Source organism: Oxyura jamaicensis, chromosome 14 (genome assembly GCF_011077185.1).
Source record: "Oxyura jamaicensis isolate SHBP4307 breed ruddy duck chromosome 14, BPBGC_Ojam_1.0, whole genome shotgun sequence".
Lineage (NCBI taxonomy): Eukaryota > Metazoa > Chordata > Aves > Anseriformes > Anatidae > Oxyura > Oxyura jamaicensis.
This window is the reverse complement of record NC_048906.1, coordinates 7,049,408-7,070,288: the sequence shown is the minus strand read 5'-3', so window position 1 is coordinate 7,070,288 and position 20,881 is coordinate 7,049,408. Positions and strand designations below refer to the sequence as shown.

Below are 20,881 nucleotides of genomic sequence, written 5' to 3'. Positions count from 1 at the left end.
AACCTACACTTTTAAAAATATACATTGGATTTTTGTAGCCATTTAAACACTTAAACCTGTATTTAGCTATTATTCTAAATAGTTTATATTAGAAGGACATCTGCTTGTGTCTTTTCTTTTTAAGAACCGTGACCTTCTACCAAGATATTTCTCAATACTTTAGGAGTGAAAGAGCGATAAAAATGGTAGCTGAGACGTACTTTGAATATTCCAGTTCTCTGCATGTTTTAAGATGAATTGACAAAATTAATCATGTCTTCTTTTAACACAGACACCTACTCTCCGGGAGAAGTCCATTTTACTAGTGAAAATGATGACTTACATTGAAAAGCGTTTTCCAGAAGATCTTGAATTAAATGCCCAGTTCTTAGACCTTGTTAACTATGTCTATAGGTAATTATAGCAATTAATCATTTATTGCAGCTTATTGGTTCATAATTTGTACCATATATGATCTTTATAACATGCCATCAATCTCGTTAGGTTTGAGTTAAGGGACTTGTTTCTAAGATGCAGAATTGATTCATTTCACTTGAACCACAATACATATTTACTAAAGGCAATTTTATAATGGAAAGTGCTTAAAAAGATTTTCTTTTTGGATCTGCTCAAATACTGTCTGTCCCCAGGGACTAGGGCATCCTCATACATGGTTGTAGATTAAATACTGTGGTGAAAGCTAAGATCTGTCTCTCCTTTTACCTCCATAGAGTATGAAGATTATTTTTCTTGGAAATCTACTTTAAAATATTCTTTCAGGAGAATTTCTTTACTAGCTAAACTGGCACATTTCGTAATGGGATAAAATAATTAGAACAGTTACCTTATTTAAAAAAAAAAAAAAAAAGTCAGGTGTTTTATTTCATGCTAATGATTCACATTATTTTCAGCTGATGTCTGCTGCTGTTCAGTTTGCTGGGTGACTGTTCCATGCACTGGTGTGGACATGGTGGTCAGAAGTTTTTATTGATGAATGTTATTGGGCATTTCAAGCAGGGATATGGATGTGGCCAAAATTGATACTGTTTCACAATTAAGACAATCAGGATTTTGTCCTGAAGAGTGTTTTATGATAGCTCTGGGCAGTTTTATTTATTTATTTATTTTTAATATCAAGCAGCAGTATTTTCTTTGCTGTTTCACTCAAAATGGCACACCTGGATGCATTCCACACCATGTAGGCTTCCACAAAACATCAGCTCATTTGATTTTAGTATTTTATATCTGCAAAAAATAGAAGGCTTCTTTTTCTAATACCTGTGTAATTTTATCTTTATTCACTTTAGGGATGAGAATCTTTCTGGTAGTGAACTTACTGCTAAACTTGAGCCAGCATTTCTTTCGGGTCTGCGTTGTGCCCAGCCCCTGATACGAGCTAAATTTTTTGAGGTCTTTGACAACTCTATGAAACGTCGTGTTTACGAGCGTCTGCTTTATGTGACATGTTCTCAGAACTGGGAAGCAATGGGAAATCACTTTTGGATAAAACAGTGCATTGAGGTAGGAAAATTATTTTTATCAGAAATGCCATTATAATTCTAGAAGTATGTTCTGCATTTTTCTTGGCTGGGTTTAAAGGGATTATGTTATGTATGCCTTGTAATACGGATTACCTATATCAAAAGTGTGTTACCTTACATACGTCAGAGACATGAAAAAGCTGGTTCTTGGAAAGCAGCTTTAATCTTTAAAATCTGTTTCCTTTGGGAAAAGCTTAATGGTCATGTTGATACTCCTTAAGAAAACCCATCTCTTACAAGCGATGGTGACTAGGAAGTATAGAAGAGTTGTTATTGTAGATGATTTCAAGAAAACTTTCAAGGACAGAGTGTATGCATTAATAACAAGTCTTTGGTGGGATTACCTTGAAATGCAATTTCATTTTTGGTTAGTTTATATAAAACAAAATGGGATCAAACTTTTTTTTTTTTTTTTTTTTTTTTTAATTTTTATATTAAAACAGGAGTTTAGAGTGATTATGGGGTTAACTTTGACCTCTTCAGTTTTAGAACTCCTTCCAGAGAGATAAGAAACAGCATGGATTTTCTGTGTACATTAAGTGATTAAGGGCACTAAATATCTATATTATAAAGTAAAAAATACAGAGTTTAGGCACAGAGGAGTCCTATTTCTTCTGCCTTTCAAGTCACTTCTGAAAATGCAGTCTCAAAAGTATAGTCATGGGGTTCAAAACACTGACGATGTGATCAAATTAAGATGAAAATGTATTAGATTTACTGAATAAAGGTGACTAATACACCTTAGACACATTATTGCCACTCTTGTTGATAAATATGAAACCATAGGGATGGTTTCTCAGAAATACTTCAGGAAAACGTCTATTTAAAAGTTCTCTTTGCTTTTTTTTTTTTTTTTTTTTTTTTAATGCCATAGCTCCTGTTGGCAGTGTGTGAGAAAAACACTACGATTGGGACCAGCTGTCAGGGTGCTATGCTGCCCTCCATCACCAATGTTATCAACCTTGCCGACAGCCATGACAGGGCGGCATTTGCTATGGTAACCCATGTCAAACAAGAGCCTCGGGAAAGGGAAAACAGTGAATCCAAAGAAGAGGTAACTTGCAGAAAGCACAGTAGAAAAATAACGTTTTTGATGAAAGCATCTCTTCTTGGTTTCTCATTAAATTGGAGAACGTGCCTTGAAGATGATGTGCAGAGCTTGTTCTGTATACCTTGTGTGTAATGTGTTGTATTTTAACTGTGCATGGCTTTTTCAAAACTCGGATTCATTCATTTAGCCCTTTCTTCAGTATACTACACTAGCAATTCTACCTCTGAACACAAAGAACTAATAGAAACAGTGAGACCTAAAATAGTTTGATCAGAAGGATATTTTGTATTTGTATAGGGAAAAAAAGTACTTAGAAAATACCTGCATGCTTTGAATGGTCTTTTCTGTATAGGATGTTGAAATTGACATTGAATTGGCTCCGGGAGATCAAACCAGCACACCTAAAACTAAAGAACTTTCTGAGAAGGACATTGGCAATCAGCTGCACATGTTGACCAACCGGCATGACAAATTTCTCGACTCTCTTCGAGAAGTGAAGGTTGGTACTTGGTTGTTTATTTCCTGACAAATAATTTTAATACTGAAATGTTCAAGCTGACCTGACATAATTTATCTTCTATTTTTTTAGCTTATATTTTTTGTATAGACAACCCTTAGAATCTGATGTAATTTCTTATTTGTGTAGTGTAAAAAATTCTTAAGTGTTTACTTAATTGCTGCTTGTTACTGTATCAGTCTTACAGGTGAAAGAGGAAGAAATTTAACTGTAAGTTCATTTTAACTGTTAAGAAAATTGTGATGGCAGAGACAGCACAAAAAAAAAGTGTATCACATCTTGTATTAAAATAAATAATAAGAAGGTAATTTTAACTGAAAGCTATGTTACCAAAGTCATCAACTTTCTTCCTTTTTCCTTTTTTTTTTTTTTTTAAAAAAAAAAAAAAAAAAAAAAAACAGTTACAGTGATGAGTAAGAGTCTCGGTCAACATGAAAATAGCATTAAATTCATTTTACGGTAGTTTTCAGTGCTAAAGAAAACATTTTTGATATGTTGGTTGGAAAAGGCATTTACATTAACATTACTGCTTAAACAGCTATATAACTGAAGTGTTTTTCAGTAGTATTGTATTTTTCACATGTTACATAGATCTTTCTTTTTGTTTCTAGACTGGAGCATTGCTGAGTGCCTTTGTTCAGTTATGTCATATTTCTACACCATTAGCAGAGAAGACTTGGATCCAGCTGTTTTCACGACTGTGGAAGATCTTGTCTGACAGACAGCAACATGTGAGAATCTCTCTTTTAATGAATTCCTCTGTAAATGACTGGTGTTTCAGGAAAATGTATTTGTGCTAAATGACTTGTTCACTTGCTTTGAGAAGCTTGCAATTTTTTGTGAATGGTTAATGCTCTACATCTCCATCACTACATATTTTGAAAGACATAGGGCCCTTCAGTTTACTAATAACTACACTTATCAAACGTTTGTTCCCAGACATACATTGTATTAACCAGCTTTTGAATCCAAATTCTGTAATAGTTAGCTCTTCATTCAGATTTGTCTGTCCTCATGTTTTCGTTCCAGGCTCTGGCAGGTGAAATAAGCCCTTTCTTGTGCAGTGGTAGCCACCAAGTACAGCGAGATTGCCAGCCAAGTGCACTGAATTGCTTTGTGGAAGCAATGTCACAATGTGTTCCTCCCATTCCCATCAGACCTTGTGTCCTGAAATACTTAGGGAAAACTCACAATCTCTGGTTTCGTTCTACACTGATGCTGGAACATCAAGCCTTTGAAAAAGGACTGAGCCTACAAATCAAACCTAAACAAACAACAGAATTTTATGAGCAGGAAAGCATAACTCCTCCTCAACAGGTAAAGTGTTATATTAATTGAAAATGGTTATAAAATGTGGAGAGAGAAACATGGCAACAGTGTAGTACAATAGCTTTCGAAGCTTGTTAAAGGAGTGTCCATTTTTAATTCAGTGATGAAATTCCTGCCCATGTATGTTCGTGAATAGTCACTTGCAATATTGACTACTTTGCATCTTAACTACTTCTCCTGCCTTTCTTTCACATGGCATTTATATTATTATATTTTTCTCTCTTGATCCCTATTTGCTATCTGCTTTTCAACCTAATTCTCTTCAGCACTGTAAAATTAGATCAAACCATTTCTGCCCTTTATTTTAAATCTAATGTAGAAGCGTCTACCACCTCTGTCTCTCCCAAAGGAGAGTATGCTTTCCCTAACAAATTATGCTTGTTGTATGACCTTAAGGAGTTATTTGCTAGCAAAATTGAGTTCTCTGTAAACAGATACTGTTGTGTTTAGTAGTCTGTCAGATAGTGTTTGTGAGTAGTTGAGGAAGATAAATATTATAGATTATTTCTGTGTTTAAGGGTAAGTTGTTGGTTTGTTAAACAGTTCTGTTCTATGAATTGATCTGATATTTAAGGAAGCCAAACAAGAATCAATACACGTTTATATGTTCATAGGTGTGTGCTTTTTTTTATTTATTTTTTGTCATGTAGTGCTGTGTTGTTCTTCTCAGTACTTGGTCATTTTTAATGGCTTATCATCTAGAATTTTTAAAAGAGGCATGAACAAATCTTTATTTTCATGTCTTTCTCAACTTGTTTCAGTATAGATGATGTGGTTTTGCTAACTGCTATGCTTTGTAGTGATGGATTGCAGAGAACCACTGCTCTTAATGTTCTAGGAAATACTGGATTCCCTTGCTGAGCTCTACTCTTTGTTACAAGAAGAGGATATGTGGGCTGGGCTATGGCAGAAACGCTGTAAATTCCCAGAGACAGCAACAGCTATTGCCTATGAACAACATGGCTTTTTTGAACAGGTATGCTCTTGATATGGGAAATAATCTGAGTATTTTACTATTGGGATGAATATGCTGGTCAGCAAGAAAATGTTCTGAGTAGTACTTTAGAAGACTTCAGTCTTCTAAAGTAGAAAGTGTTACAACAGCTTCTTTTCTGGCTAACATAATACTTTAAGGCCATCTAATACCTAGATAAGATAAGACTTCTTGAGTATGTTTGTCAGCTTTTTATCTCGTTTGTAAAGCTACTAAGTAACGTCTATTTCAGAAATGAGTTAACATACCTCATTGTTATTTTTATTTAAAAATTAGAACATATATATTATTTTTCTTAAAGCAACTGTTGAGTTAATGTGTATATAGCAGATGGAAAAGTAAACCAGTATGAATTTTATTCAGGCACAAGAAACTTATGAAAAAGCAATGGAAAAGGCTAAAAAAGAACATGAACGGAACAATGCTTCTCCTTCTATCTTCCCCGAGTACCAGCTCTGGGAAGATCATTGGATTCGGTAAGACTCTAAAGCTGATGTAGAAGAAGTATTGCTGCCCTGCAATAGAAGTAGAATACCCTGCTGGTTTAAAGCATTAGTTCCCAGAAAAAGCTTAGTTCAGGACTTTTAAGATACAGGGAAAACTTAAGGGAATAAAAAAGCTACTTTTTTTACTCCCTTAACAAACCCTCAGAAGCTATGTCTGAAGACTTGTAAAATTGTAATTTCTTATTGGTGTAAACAGACTGGAGATATTTTTTTTTTCCATTTAAAATGGTTGTTCTGGGAGACAGAAAATGCAGCTTCTCCCTGTTCACAAATTTCTGTATTATAACTGGTAATAAATTAATAAAAAAACAGAAATCCTTCCAACTGGATAAAATATTTGCAGTGCTTGCAAACAAAAAAAATGAACAAACAAATATACTGATACTATTCTAATACAAAGCATTAGTAGTCACTTGTATTGAATTTTGTTAGTGGTAAATAAATTTACGATGGTTTCAATTTTTGTAGTTGCTCAAAAGAATTGAATCAGTGGGAACCTTTGACAGAATATGGCCAGTCAAAAGGCCACATCAATCCTTACCTAGTACTAGAATGTGCGTGGCGGGTTTCAAATTGGACGGCCATGAAGGAGGCTCTGGTGCAGGTGAGTGAGGGCTTTTTATGCTAATGTTTAGTTTCTTTGTTCATTTTACTGATAACTTTTCTAACAAGGCAGTATTCCAGCTCATTTCACAGAAGCAGTAAACTGATCATCAGAAGTTTTCTCTGATACACCAGCACACAGCTGGGTGTTTTGGCAATTGAAGCGTGTCATTTCATCAGATTAACTTGATTCTTTTTTTCTCTCTCTTTACAAAGCTGTACGTTGTAAGAAATGTAGCTGGGGCAGGTAAAAGGTGCATGGTGCTGAGTTATTAAAAATCTACAAATGCATGCCATAGAAGTGTGTGCCAGCAGTGATACATGGAGAAACTTAGGATGGGACCCTTGCAAGTATATGGTATTAGATAAAACTAAACTCAAAGGTTTATGGGGGGTGAGAGGGACATTTTTACATCATGCCTTTATGGGAACAAGTGTTACTTTTATGAAAAGGATAAAATAAGAAAATATTTCAGTCACTGACTCATTGTCTGTTGGCAATATAACTGTTTCCAGGTCTAAAAGGGAATAAAAATAAAATAATAATAAAAAAAACATTGCCTATGTTTTTGTTTGCTTAAGCACCTGAAAGACAAAGCTAAAGTGTTCTTGACTTCGACTGTCCAAATATAAAACTGCTAAACACAATTTACTCTGTTCATCTGCAGTGCACTTGAGGGGAGATTATGAGGTGTGAAAAGTGTGAGAGTCAGGGAATTGCCAACTAAATTTAGTTCACATGTAATACCTTAGTGTTATCTAAGGAATATTTGTAAACCTATTTCAAAATCCTTATTAAGAGATTTCAGAATATACACACCTGGCTCCTGCCTGTCTCTTGCCTTTTTCCTGAACATACTTCAAATCAGTTTTCAGAGATCCAACTGTGGCAACTGTTAATTGAATGTGTGTGCAGCAGGTTGTGTGAACCTGCGCGTTAGGATCAGCACTGTGTTCAGTTAAGTGCTACATGGGTTATGAAAGCTGCTCTTTGCAGTATTGTTTGCCCTATTTTACCTCTCTTGCCTGAACTGTATTTTTCTGTCTTCTGGAGTCATGGAGTTCTTTGTCTGTAGACTTATGGCAAGGGCATTTTTGCAATGCCAGTGCTGTGTTATGCTTCATGTTTTGTTGTGTGGTGTGGTGTGTTTTTTTCTCTCAACTCATGACAATTTGTGGTAGGTTTTGTGCTAGAAGTAATTATAGTAATGATCGTGCAGCTTTGTTAAAATACGCATCTATGACAGAGGGCTACTTGTTTGATTTTTTTTCCACATTCCATATTTTCCTTTTCATATTATGTGGAATCAAAGTATGAGTTGTATTTTTCTTATGTTTCAAAGCTTCCTCAAAAGTTTAATGCATTGATATATATTCTTATAATTTAATGTGAGGCTTACTGAATCCTGGAGTTATTTGTATTGGAAGGGACTTTTGGAGGTCTGTTCAGAGAAGGCACAAGTAGATCAGGTTGTCCTCTCTAGTAGAGTTTTAGCATCTCCAAGGATTGAGATGCCACACTCTCTCTGGGCGTATTTTTCATCTGAAGTAGCAGGGATGTGCCCTGCCTGTTCTATAGTGTTTAGAAACTAGCACCATATTTAGCTTTTGTTACGAATTAAGGAATTTGTGTGTAGCAAGTGAAGTAGTTGTCTTCCTCCTTTGGTAACGGATAAAATACGTGGTTTGTGCGTTCCTGCTCTTGACCTTCCTGTTTCATTACGGAATTCATTATTACGTTCTGCTTGTGATTCATTTGCTAAACAACTTGGATTCGTAAAACATTTAACGTTTCATTTGTCCTTTCCTGGGTTTCACTCATGAGACCGTGTGTTCTGCGCTGTGTGCCTGACGAATGAACGCTCCATGAAGTTCTGCCCGTTACAGGAGAGCATGAAGGCAGGGGCACACTGCATATAGAAAATAACATATCAAAAGATCAAAATCTTCAAGGTCCTTCTTTTTCCAAGTGTAATATATCTATATATTTCCTGTTAATAAAGTTTAAATGGCTAGGTAAACATGCATAGAACTACAGTAGAACAAACTACTGAAAGGTGAGAACACTGCATTAAATCACAAGTAGAAAGGAACTTGCTGATCTTTGTTGCACTGTTGCTATCTACTGTGACGTTCCTGGTATTACTCTGCTAAAGATGTCAGAGTTTGGAATAAGGGAGCAAACTGCATATTTAAAATACAATTTTACTGACAAAGCTCTGGGCAGAGCCTTAGGCAGTGTTTTTTCATGTTGCAGAGACTTAGCCAGGAGAATTAGTCCCTCACTTCATTGGGCTTTATTGTTTCATCGTTACTGTTTGAGTTTTGAACCAATACCCAGCAGTTAAAAATATTGCATGTCAAATTGTCAGTTGGCTGTCTACTTTCATAACATTTGCAAAAGATAAAACATGAAAAATGCTGAGTGTTCTTTAATTCCAGTACCTTGCAGGATTAAGTTTCTGTATACAAAATATCCTAATGGCATGCTTCATTCTGACAACTTATTCTTGTATGATAAATATGTTGAATTGTATGTCTCTCTTCCTTTCTTCAGAATCAGGCTGTTGCATTTTTTTAATGTAGTGTTTGTTCTTCTATAACACTGCCTTTTGTCAGAAGGCAAAGCAGGTGTATGCAGTCTGTATGTTTGGCTAAACTGTGAAAACTGAAAAAGTTGTTTAATTAATTAAAGGTGGTGTTGTCTTCTGTTAGAACCTAAATTAGGGGTGTCCAACCACTGCAACGTTTGAAATTGAATTTTCCCATACTCGTAGTACTGATGGTTCAAATTAAATAGTTGTCTCTAAAGATGTATATTTATCATTTTTCAGTCCATGTGAAGCCAAATCTATAAGCAGCAAGCTGTACTACAGCTACAACAATGATTCAATAGGTCATATTTACATTTTAATTAACTTTTTTTCTCTTTTAAAAAGTGGTATTTTGTGTTTTAAGCATGCAACGTTACTGGGTAATTATAGAAGTGGTGGTATCGGAGAAACTTTGAAAGCCTAAAATAAGAACTATTTCATTCTGTTCTAACTCAAGGCTTAAAATATACTGTACAATATAGATCATGTCAGATAGGTTCTGGTTTTGGAAATTGAGTTGAGTAGAAGTGACAGCCACGAGTAGCAGCTCATAACCTCTAGATGCAGTTATATTAAACGAGATATTTTCAGTAATGAGACATTCACTAATTGACTAAAGAGAAGATGCTGCTGAAGCCATAAATAGAGTTTTTTTGGCTATACTGAGTTCTTATAAAAGAAGTGTCAGGACACATGTTTGCATAAATACTAGGATGTGAAAGAATAATTGCTTCTATGCTGCTACACTGGTTACTCCAATTTATTGGTATTCTTTAATGTGTCTGTTTTTAAAAACTTACTTAGCATACAAGTTTTTTTGATTATATGAAGCTCCATTGTTGTTCCGTGGGTCAGAAGAGTCAGAAAAGATGGCAGATAGTATCAGTTTTCATAAATCTTTGGGAAACATTTTTAATAATCTACCTATTAAAGTTGAGCTGTTAAAATACCATGTGGCCTTTGATAGGACCCAAGACTCATTTCCATTTGCTCACATTGCCATTGTGTTTAATGATCCAGTAGATAATGTAATAAAAAAGAGATTATTTTCACTGTGTAAGTGTAAGGTTGCTACCTGGCAGTTTCTCTCTGCTGGCTCAGGCATAACAGTCAGTTGAGGATAAGCAGAAAAACCAACTGTAATGCTTAAGATACAATATATCAACATGGAGATAATGTAGAGGAATTTCTGTGTTGCATATCAGGGTGAAAAAAGTGTGATGTGAAGATTAAAAATGAGAAACCAAATGCGTTCTGGACTTAAGGCCTGCGGTGTCAGATAGGGAACAGTTAATTAGTTGCATTTATGTTTACTGTAACATAAGAATTTAGTTGTTAAACATTTGAGCTTTGCTGTTTCTAGTTGCCATATTTCTGTTTTTCTGGGATTTAAAAAAAAATGGTTTAAAATTGTATTTTAATGGTTTTATCACTGCCACCTGGCTTTGCACCTGTACTCAGAAATTAGTTTGTCATAAATGGGAAGGTTACTTTTAGATGATTAAAAAAAATCCATTGTTTATTCTCATCAACTTAGTAATATCCTAGAGGAGGCAGTTAGGAAGTATAATGCTGGTGTAACGACAGATAGGGACGGGATCCTTTTAAGTGAGAAGTTGACATTACTTACTGAAGCATTTCAAAGGTGGTAGATCTGCTGAGAAGCATCTTTTTTCCCTTTACAGGGTGAATTGGTTTGCAGTGAGCTTCATGCTCCTGTTGCAAGACGGCTTTCAGCTTGCTCAGCTGTCTCTGAGCTACACTACGATTGTCGGAGTAAAAATACCCTAACAGCAGGCTGTATGAAGGCACTGCTTGTGCTGAATTTGCAATTTATTTGCTAGTCTACCCTTACAAATAATTATTAGAGTGCCTAAGCTCCTCTAATGAGGAATGTTGATATTTTAGTGTGGTATTCTTAAAACAAAAAATAAACCTATTTAAGAAATCTTTTTAAAAAAATACATCAGAAATGTTGCATTTAAATATGAATAATCTTTACTGGGCTTTTTTCCATTACCAGGTGGAGTTGAGTTGTCCAAAAGAGATGGCTTGGAAAGTGAATATGTACAGAGGATACTTAGCAATTTGCCATCCTGAAGAGCAGCAGCTTAACTTCATTGAGCGCCTGGTGGAGATGGCAAGTAGTCTGGCTATTCGGGAGTGGAGAAGGCTTCCTCACGTAGTCTCCCATGTTCATACTCCCCTTCTCCAGGTGAGAATTAAGAGCTGTTTGAATCAGTTATTTTCTGGTACCAGGTCTCAGGACTTCTAATAACCACGAGTACAAAATACTCTGCTGCATAGTACTGATTAGTTTGTCCTAATGGTATTTCTTTGTTAAAAATTGTGGAACGTGCATTTTGACTGGGATTCCTTTTCAAGTCTTTATAGTTCACCTGAATCTGTTCTGCTTGTGGCGTATAGAGATAGCTATTTAAAAAATGACAAATGGCTCAGCCTTCTTTGTGGGCTAATGCGTAATGTGCTGCGGTACTTGGAGTTCTTGAACATTCACTGGGTTTTGAAGTAAGATCCATTTTGAGTAGGTATATTATTACATTGTATTACTTGTGGAAATGTTGAAATAACCTCCAAAGTGTTCTTTTCGGTTAGTTTGAAAATGTGTTAAATGCAGTATGGAATTTTGTCAATTGTAACCCACTCGTGATCTTTTTATTTTATTTTTTAAAATCTAAGCTGAATGTCAATGCCTTATAAAGGAAAAGAATATTTAGAAATGCTGGTATTGCTGAGCAAGTTCTGAACATCCCTGTGGCTTAAGCATTCAGGTCAAAGAACCAGAAGCTGTAAGGGTCTGTTGTTAGTGAAGGACTTTTCAGATGAAGCCCTGGGCAATGTGAACCTTACTGTTGATTTTTTTTTTTTTTTTTTTTTTTTTTGGTCAGTTCCATATTATTTTGCTAAATGGTCTGATTCCCCAAGCCATTATCTACTGATAAGGCTGTAAAATCGTTTTGTCTGCTCCTTTGTTGATGGCAGGATGAAGCCATCTGAAGATCTTCAGATGACTTGGGTTGGTGTGCTCTCTGAGCTCCTTCAAGGGCACTCGGGCTGGAAAGTTAGAACAGCAGGTCGAGCCTGCTGTGTGGTTCTGTGAGCACGTCGATGTTGAATATAATGGTAGAAAGAAAGCTTCTATTGTACATAAAATGCCCAGTTCGGTGCATTCATTATTTCTCTTTCTTTTTTTTTTTTTTTTTTTTTTTTAGTGGGCCTTGGGAATATAGCAGATGCCATGGAGAGCATCAGGGAAAGGAATTGGGAGGGAATATGGTCTCCGAATTATGTGATGTCTTATTGGACAGGGAGAGACCTGCATACAGCTTCTGCTGTAAAGGAGAGTGGATTGTGTTGATTAAACTAATGTGTACCTCAAAGCTTTATGTGTTGGTCTTCAGTGTTATTAGTTGTCTGGCTAGGTCATTTGGCAGTTCTGATCAACATTGACTTAAAATCTTGAAGTAAGGTATGATTTAGCATGGGATTTTTTCATGTTGCTTCACAGTCAGGGAGATCTTGTGCATTGGGCAGAGTGATCGTGGCTCCCCTCAGCTAGTCTGATGCCTACTAAAGGAAATAAAACATTGTTGGTCTGAGTGGGAGGCCATATTCCAGTAATTTGCCATGCCTCCGTGTGGGTGCATGCCTTACAAGTTTGTGCTGATGGAAGAGGTTACTGCTTCCAAGTAATTGGCTCATTTTAATTCCAGTATATTACAGAGCACTTACATGAGTAGGTCAGCTAGAAGATTTGAGACAGTGGTGACCTTCGTCAGGGGCCTTTTATGAACCAAAAAGGAACAGACTTCATGAGCCAGAAGAGGGGGGAGCCCCGTGGCCTTACTTCTTTGGGATTTGAAAGAGATCAGATCAGTGTGCTTTCTGGACAAAAAAAAATTGGACGAAATGAGTGTAAAGTTTTGAGAGGAGCTTAATTCTAAAGTAAGGACAAAATTCTGGCAACGAAGCAGCAAACTGTCCTGTCCAGAATTAAATGAGGGACAGCTAATTAATTTAGGGTTACAACAACTTCCAAAACAAAACAAACAAACAATCCCTCAAAACAACAACAACAACCAAACCAACAACAACAAAAAAGAAAATGCCCAAAGTTGAGTATAATCTAGTAGTTATTGGCTTATTTCTTTACCAAGCTCACTTAAAATAGGGGCATAAGTTTGTAACTTCAGTTTCATACTGTCCTGTAAAATTACTGCAGTATATTGCACGCAATCTTTACCAGCACAAGTGTTTAAATGAAGTCTCGTGTGCATACTTGAATCTTTGACTTAGAAAGGATGAGTAACTTTCCAGTTGGCTATCCCAGCCCATATTTTAGCCTTCAAATTGTTAAATATTACAAAGCAAAGAATTTTCCCAGCATTTATATAAATGTATATTGGTTTTAGGGTATTGTGCATGAGGTATGTCTTTATTTTTGCTTGTGAAAAATCTTTTATTTTTTTTCGTGCAATGCTAGCACTTCAGTTTAAAGAGCAGATACACTTAAATTCTCTGTTTATAGTCTTCATCTTTGGCATAAATGTTTCTCAGGGAAATGATCCACTTAGAAAATTAGGGGAAGACTCGTTTCTTGTCCTGTCAGGAAGAGCTTGTGAGAACTTGCTGAGACTGTTTATTTTTTCAGACTTCCAGAAATATTTTTGTGAAGCAACAGGTACAACTTTGATCACATAGAATATGCAGTTGATCACATAGAATATGCAGTTTACTAATTACAAGAGATGAAATAACATGTAATATAGTGAAAAATGTATGGCTTGTGTCCTTTCACACATTTCACTGTAACAAAAATGGATAACTTCTCCCCTTTTAAATGTATGAAACGTCAACACTTACCCTTTTGTTTTCTCTTGGATTTAATTATGTAAGTAATTCACAACTGTAAGAAGAACTTCTGAGAGTAGATGTTATTGACAAGTATAATCGAATGGAAGTAGGTGCCTAAACGCATCTCTAAGAAATGGGATTTGGCTTTGAGATGCTTTCAGAAGCTTCTTGTAAAGGAATCTAGTGTCTTCCAATCTGGATTGCGCAGCTGTAGCCAGAGCATGGAAGTGGGGCTGGGGGAGAGTTGTGTTCAATTTCACATGCAATATGTGATTGGGAATAAACATGCAAGTAATTTGTTTGAAGGGCTGATTGCATTAGGCATCCTGATAAACAAGCATCTGTCAAAGATTAGCTCTCATTACAGTGGAGGAAGCCTTTCATCTCCAAGGGGGAAACTGTGGGATATCTCTGTGCAGGATGATCTGGGATTTGATACCGGGGAATGCATTTCTTGATGGACCAGTGCTCACAGAGAACTGTGAATGAACCTTACCCACAGAAATGCAGAGGATACTGCTTTCCAAGTTCTATTTAATATAGTGGCTTCCATAATTCCGTATAGGATGAGTAGTTCACCGTGTGACAGGCCTGGTTTGATTCATGAGTACCTAAATCCGCATGATCTAAGGTTACCTCTACTAACTTGTACTTGTGGGTAGAGGTTACACAGCACACTTTTGAATTTTTATAATATATGTTGCTGCATCAGACAGAGAGAGTGAATATGGAAAATTTCTCCATATTGAGAAGAAGCTGTCAAGAAATAGGTAAGATATAAATAATAGTACAAGGTTTCATTTGTTTGAGCTGATATACAACCGGAAGACTTCTTGACTAAATTAATTCATTTTTGATAAGTTTTCACTGATGGTTTTGAGTTTTTCTCCCCTGGATGGGCAATATCTGTAGCATGAAAGGGTTAGTATTGCTAAGTAAAGCATTTAAATGTTTTCAGATATCAATTAAAATAAGCTTTTAAAGTAATCTAATATGTATATATCCCTCATGAAGAAATGATAAATTAGGCAATGACTGACAGAGGTACAAATGTAGCCATGAATTTGCACTGTGGTAATTACTTTTCTTTAATATCAGATAGTATGTGATTAAATACCTGTGAGAAAATTAAATTTATGTGATGAATGGGTGTAGGATGAAGGTTAAGCTATTGTGAGAGCTGATACTGAGATGACTGTAGGAAAATATTACTTTGTTTAATTTATTTTGTTTCGAGAGATTTCGAGAGAATTTGGATGGCTTTTTTTTTTTTTTTTTTAAGTAGTTATCTTATTCGGTTGATTAACAGTGAATACAATTGTTATCTGCCAGGAGGTAGCTTAGAGAATACTACATGGGTTTTATTTTACCACAGGTAATTAAATTCCATTAAAGTTTGCAGGCCTCTTCAAGTTGTTGAAGTTTAACAAAATGTCTGCTGCCTTTAGTAGGTTTGAGGCTACTGCCACCTCCTGTTTGTTCCTTTCATTAATTTGAGGGTTGTAGATGTTTGTGGAAAAAAAAGCATTCTTGACCTAAGTGATTTCTCACAGTTAAGTTTTTTTGGAGATTGTCTTAATAGTTTCAGGAATACACACTGTTGCTGTACATTCAAGCTTCTATTAAGAGGTGAGATCGTGATTAGGGAATTTATGCTAGTAGGTTCTGTTAAAAGTTTTATTTTCTTTTGATCACTGCCATTTTTTCAAAGCATTTGCTTTCTAAATTAAAGAAAGAATGAGGGCATTTTGATCTTACTAGCCTAGCATTAAGGAAAGACATATCATTGCTTCCCCAAGTGAAACCTTGGAAGCAAACTCATAGCGTTATGGAAAGAACACATTAACCGTAGGTTGGCAGTGTCTGTTTGCAACCAGGGCATTTCGGTTTTGTCAGAATGAGGTGTTCCTGGAGTGAACTGGAGAGGAGGGGAGCCTGAAGTTAATGCAATGACCATTTGCAAGTGTGTAGGAAGGTACTTTATATCACATTCATATACTTTATAAAATAATTTGGTTGGTTGTTAGATATAGACACCCATTGGTATAAATTCTGTACTGGTGACTCAGTGGCTGGATATAATAGTTCTGTTCAATAACCAAATCGTTGAGTGAAACTTTCATTGTGATTTTATTTTTTATTTTTTTATTTTTTTTTCCCTAATGATTAGAATGATTAATGGTCATTTGTGCAACTAATGAACTAATGACCCCAAATGGCATAGTTTTATCTTTACTTGATTTAAAATTGAACTCATAGAAGGATCTTTTTCTATTGGCTCACTTGCTGTATTGTCCTTTAGGATAATTTATGTTGTGCAATGTTTTCTAGGCAGCACAGCAAATAATTGAACTTCAAGAAGCAGCCCAAATAAATGCAGGATTGCAACCAACTAACCTAGGAAGGAACAACAGCTTACATGATATGAAGACTGTTGTAAAGACTTGGAGGAACAGGTTACCTATTGTGTCAGATGACTTATCCCACTGGAGCAGCATTTTCATGTGGAGACAGCATCATTACCAGGGTAAAACTGCCTGGTCCAGCATGCATTCATCATGTAATTTTCCAGACAACACATTGTTTGAAATAAGTTATTTATATTCTTTTAATTTAAATATGTAATAATTTTCTTGATTTTTAACAAGGTTGTTCTTATCCAGTTTCCATTTAAGTGTTCCATTAAGTCATAATTTCGTATGTATTGTGTAAGATTTTGCTGTATGTATGGTTTCATTTATAATGACAAAAGTTTCATGTTTTCTCTAGCCATTGTAACTGCATACGAGAATAGTTCTCAGCATGATCCTAGTTCCAATAATGCTATGTTGGGAGTTCATGCTTCTGCATCAGCAATTATCCAGTATGGAAAGATAGCTCGAAAACAAGGGCTGGTCAACGTAGCTCTGGATATACTGAGTCGCATTCATACGATTCCAACTGTACCCATCGTGGACTGCTTTCAGAAGATTCGCCAGCAAGTTAAATGTTACCTTCAGTTGGCTGGAGTTATGGGCAAAAATGAATGTATGCAGGTATGGTAGCTTTATCTCTGAAGTTGTTACTGAGGATTATAAGGGCCGTCAGACATACTGATTTAAATAAACTGCCTGTGTACAGGACAGGGCCAGAATTTTGTTGGTCATGTTTTACCATGTCTAGTGTTAAGTAACACTGTTAGTCAAAGGCAGTCATTGTCCTTTTTGAACTGAATACTCTGAGTATTTTAAAAATTAACCAAATAAAAACTGAAGTGGAAGTACATAGTTTGAAATCTAACAAAACAGACAAATGCAAAGGACTTTGAAAATACATGACTTGCAAAAGGACAGCACAATTGCACCACTGACTGACGTACTAAATCGAAGTTTTTGAGTGACTTATTCACGAGTGAAGGGTGCTGGCATATGAAGTGAAAATGAGTTGGAAGGGAATGAGAAAAAACATTTGTAGGCAGAAAACCCCGACATATGATTATAAGGTCAGCAGACTTCAAGGTGGCAATGGTAAACCTCGCCTGAATGTTGTCCATAGTATCTACTAGTTTTGCATAGAACATTGGGAACTTAGAATTGTTGTTAGTCTAGATTTTTTTTAAAACTAAAAATACTGAAAATTCATACTATTTATTATTCATTTATCTTCTATTGAAATTTCTAGAGGATGTTTTGGCTGTTTTTTTTTTTTTTTTTTTTTTTTTTTTAACAGTATTTTCATATTAATAAAAACTTCGGTTTTAGGAAGTTTTTTTCACTAAGACTCGTTTAACAGGGTCTTGAAGTTATCGAATCAACTAATCTGAAGTACTTCACCAAGGAGATGACTGCTGAGTTCTATGCATTGAAGGGAATGTTCTTGGCACAGATAAACAAGTAAGTATATTGGCTGGAAGAGGCATTAACACACGTCTGAGAGAAATGCAGCTGAAGTATTTCAACACAGTATTTGAGCAGGAAAGTTATTCCATATGTTTATTCCAGCCTAAAATTTGGCACAGCTGTATAAGAAAGTAAAAGTATGTGACAGTTCCTTTTCAGTTTGAAGATGCAATGATTGGTAATATTTCTGAGTATTGTAGGAAAAAATTAGTGAAAGCAGATATTACATCAGGTTGTTTTTAGAGATTTGCAGAAGGAAGAGACAGGGAGAAGATTTTTGTCCAAAGCTTTGCATTGTAAGATACTTTTTTCCTGTTTCTGTGACTACTTAGTTAGACGAACTGATGTCTAACTGATGTCTTAATCTAACAAACCGATGTATGTTGACAAAAGGAGGTTACTTTAATTATGTTCTCAAAGTAAGTGCCGCATGTAAAACCAAGGCAAAAATCTTAGTCTACAAGCTTAGAGGCTACCTAAACAGAGAGAGACTACATCTTTGTTACTCTTCATTTCTATTTCATTGCTCATTGTGTGTGTCCTATTAACAGCTGCAACTGATCAAGGGATAGGAAAATGTGTGATGGCATAGTTCAGAGTCTGTAGAAAAATCTGTATTGTGCAATATGGAAATGCAACAAAAACTGCAATTCAAATAATTGAACTGAAAAGATGAATGTGGTATGTGTTGGAGACAGCTTGCATTACAGCAATTAAACAGCCAGGTCTAAGTCTTGCTTTCAAACTACCAGCTTTCTAATATTTTTGCTTTATGCTGACAGGCACCTTAATACTTTGAGGAAGATCTCTAATTTAGTAGACAGGCATTTCAGTAGTCAAATTTTATTGAGTGGTTGCAGAAAAAACAACCTTCAGATTTTAGCAGCTTTTTGTATGCATAGTATTTCATTGCAGTATTGCTCAATGTTAAATATTAGGTGGAATAATTCCTTTACCGCTATATTGTGGACACTTACAAAATGAAATCCATCAGTTTTTAAGTTGTACACTGCAACCACCAATTTAAGTCAGGAAATGATGAATATCTTCTGTGGATGCAAGAGATAATTTTAGATAGGCAGAATGTAATTACTTTGATGGAAAGTGCAATGGGCTTCCTTATGACCATAAACGAGTTTAGTTTCAGCTGAGGTGTAAAGAGAAGAAAGTCTCCCTCTCCCCGACCCCATTTTTTAAATTTTATTTTAGTAAATTTAGGCAGTTAGAGTAAAAGACATATAAAAATGTATCTGTATGAAAGAAATGTATACATTTCTTCAGGATAGATTGGAGTCTGTTTAAAACATGATTCTGATTTACTTACAATTTCTTAATCTTGCAAATAAACAAATATACAGGCATTTTCAAGCACCGCACGGGGTTAAGATGTTAGGAAGGTTACAGTTAGGAGAATGGCCAAGTGTTGAACCTGAGAATTTGTGGCTACTGATCGCCTGCGTGTCAACTAAACTGGAAGGTAAAGGTCACCTCTGGTGTTGCATCTCTTCCATGCTGCCCATTTGCTGAGGAAGGTGATAGAAACCATTTTTAAAATCATCTCAGATGTCAAGAATGATGGATAGTAGAGAGGGAGAAAAGAAAATCTACTGAAAACTCCTGTTTTTACAAAGGGGAAGTAGTGATAAAAAGTCATTTATCAGGCTGCTTCTGTGGTACTGTGCTTCATAACTTCAACCTAAGATGCAGAAAGCATCTGAAAATATAAATATTTGTATAACATAGAAACAAGTACGTATTTTGGCTGACAGTTACTTCTTATCATTTCATCTCAGTAGCTAATCATCTTAATTTATCACTGTAATCCTACATTTTATCACTGTAACCCTACAAGCTAATATTTTTTTTTAAAAAAACTTATCTTTTAAAAAACTTTACAGTTTTAAAAAATGAGACAAACAAGCATTACTTTTTTTACTTTTTTATTGTTTCTTGTAATGCTTATTCTGCAAGAGAGATGTGGAACACTTTAATAAGGAATATTGGAATACTTTAAAAGTTTCTTTGTTACTGTTATGTGTATTTGAGTTTTCTCATCCTTTAGCCTTATACCTGAAATATTCTATAGCTTTGAGGGACTGTATGTATATTGGGATGAATCATGCCAAATCTTGAGCTGGGAGCATGTGAGGAAACCTAGAGAAGACTTCACAGTTATCAAACCAATTAGCCTTCATATTTCTTCACTTTCCATGTTGAAAATAGATTTTATTTTATTTTATTTTATTTTTTAGCAGTGGGGTGAGGATTTCCAGATAACATCAATTGTAAAGTTTTAATGACTTGGGTGGGAGAACACTTAAGATGTTTTCCACCAAAAAATAGCTAATATGATATCTTCCCAATTTTACTTCCCGCCCCCCCCCCCCCCAGTAGAGAAGCATTTTTAGTGTATTTACTTCTGCTCTTCTTGAGCAGAAGCATTTTTTCTTTGTTTTCTCCTGGAATCTTACTCTAGTGCTTGGGTTGCAAGTGCAGTGCACTGGAAGTTTTCTTTTAGATTTTCAGGGAGTATTTGGAAATCTTAAGCATTTGCATAATTGGCTCCATTATGAACCGTTTACTTTCGTAGCTCATGAAATTAAGGAAAGCGAAGAGAAAGCAATCCTAAGACCTTCCTAGAGAACTTAGTGGAAAAATATCATTGGGTGTTAAGAGAGTAATTGAATGCCCTGTCAGAAGTGTGAATCTTACATAATTCAGTGACTTTTTGTTAGTATAAAGCTCATATTTATTCTTGTCACAATGCAGGTCTGAAGAAGCAAACAAAGCTTTTTCTGCAGCTGTGCAGATGCATGATGTCCTAGTGAAAGCATGGGCGATGTGGGGTGACTACCTGGAGAATATCTTTGTGAAAGAACGTCAGCTTCATCTGGGTGTGTCTGCTATTACTTGCTATCTGCATGCATGTCGTCATCAGAATGAGAGCAAATCAAGAAAATACTTAGCAAAGGTAAGATGGATGTTTAAAAAAAGAATTGGAACACCACTTCTTC

At 35.6% G+C, this 20,881-nt stretch overlaps 1 protein-coding gene across 4 annotated transcripts in view; it reads left to right on the top strand.

Annotated features, from left to right (window-relative positions):
* The window catches only part of TRRAP (transformation/transcription domain associated protein), a 90,039-nt gene that overhangs the window by 47,048 nt on the left and 22,110 nt on the right, over positions 1-20,881 (top strand). For 2 of the 4 annotated variants that reach the window (XM_035339926.1, XM_035339925.1), the window contains exons 49-62: positions 272-393; positions 1,287-1,500; positions 2,395-2,574; positions 2,924-3,070; positions 3,700-3,819; positions 4,118-4,405; positions 5,256-5,393; positions 5,775-5,887; positions 6,386-6,521; positions 11,138-11,329; positions 16,321-16,549; positions 16,759-17,024; positions 17,761-17,861; positions 20,637-20,838. In XM_035339926.1, coding sequence (XP_035195817.1) covers positions 272-393; positions 1,287-1,500; positions 2,395-2,574; positions 2,924-3,070; positions 3,700-3,819; positions 4,118-4,405; positions 5,256-5,393; positions 5,775-5,887; positions 6,386-6,521; positions 11,138-11,329; positions 16,321-16,549; positions 16,759-17,024; positions 17,761-17,861; positions 20,637-20,838 — 2,448 coding nt within the window. The remainder of the gene's footprint in view (positions 1-271; positions 394-1,286; positions 1,501-2,394; positions 2,575-2,923; positions 3,071-3,699; positions 3,820-4,117; positions 4,406-5,255; positions 5,394-5,774; positions 5,888-6,385; positions 6,522-11,137; positions 11,330-16,320; positions 16,550-16,758; positions 17,025-17,760; positions 17,862-20,636; positions 20,839-20,881) is intronic. The other 2 variants (XM_035339927.1, XM_035339928.1) reach the window with 1 other exon arrangement.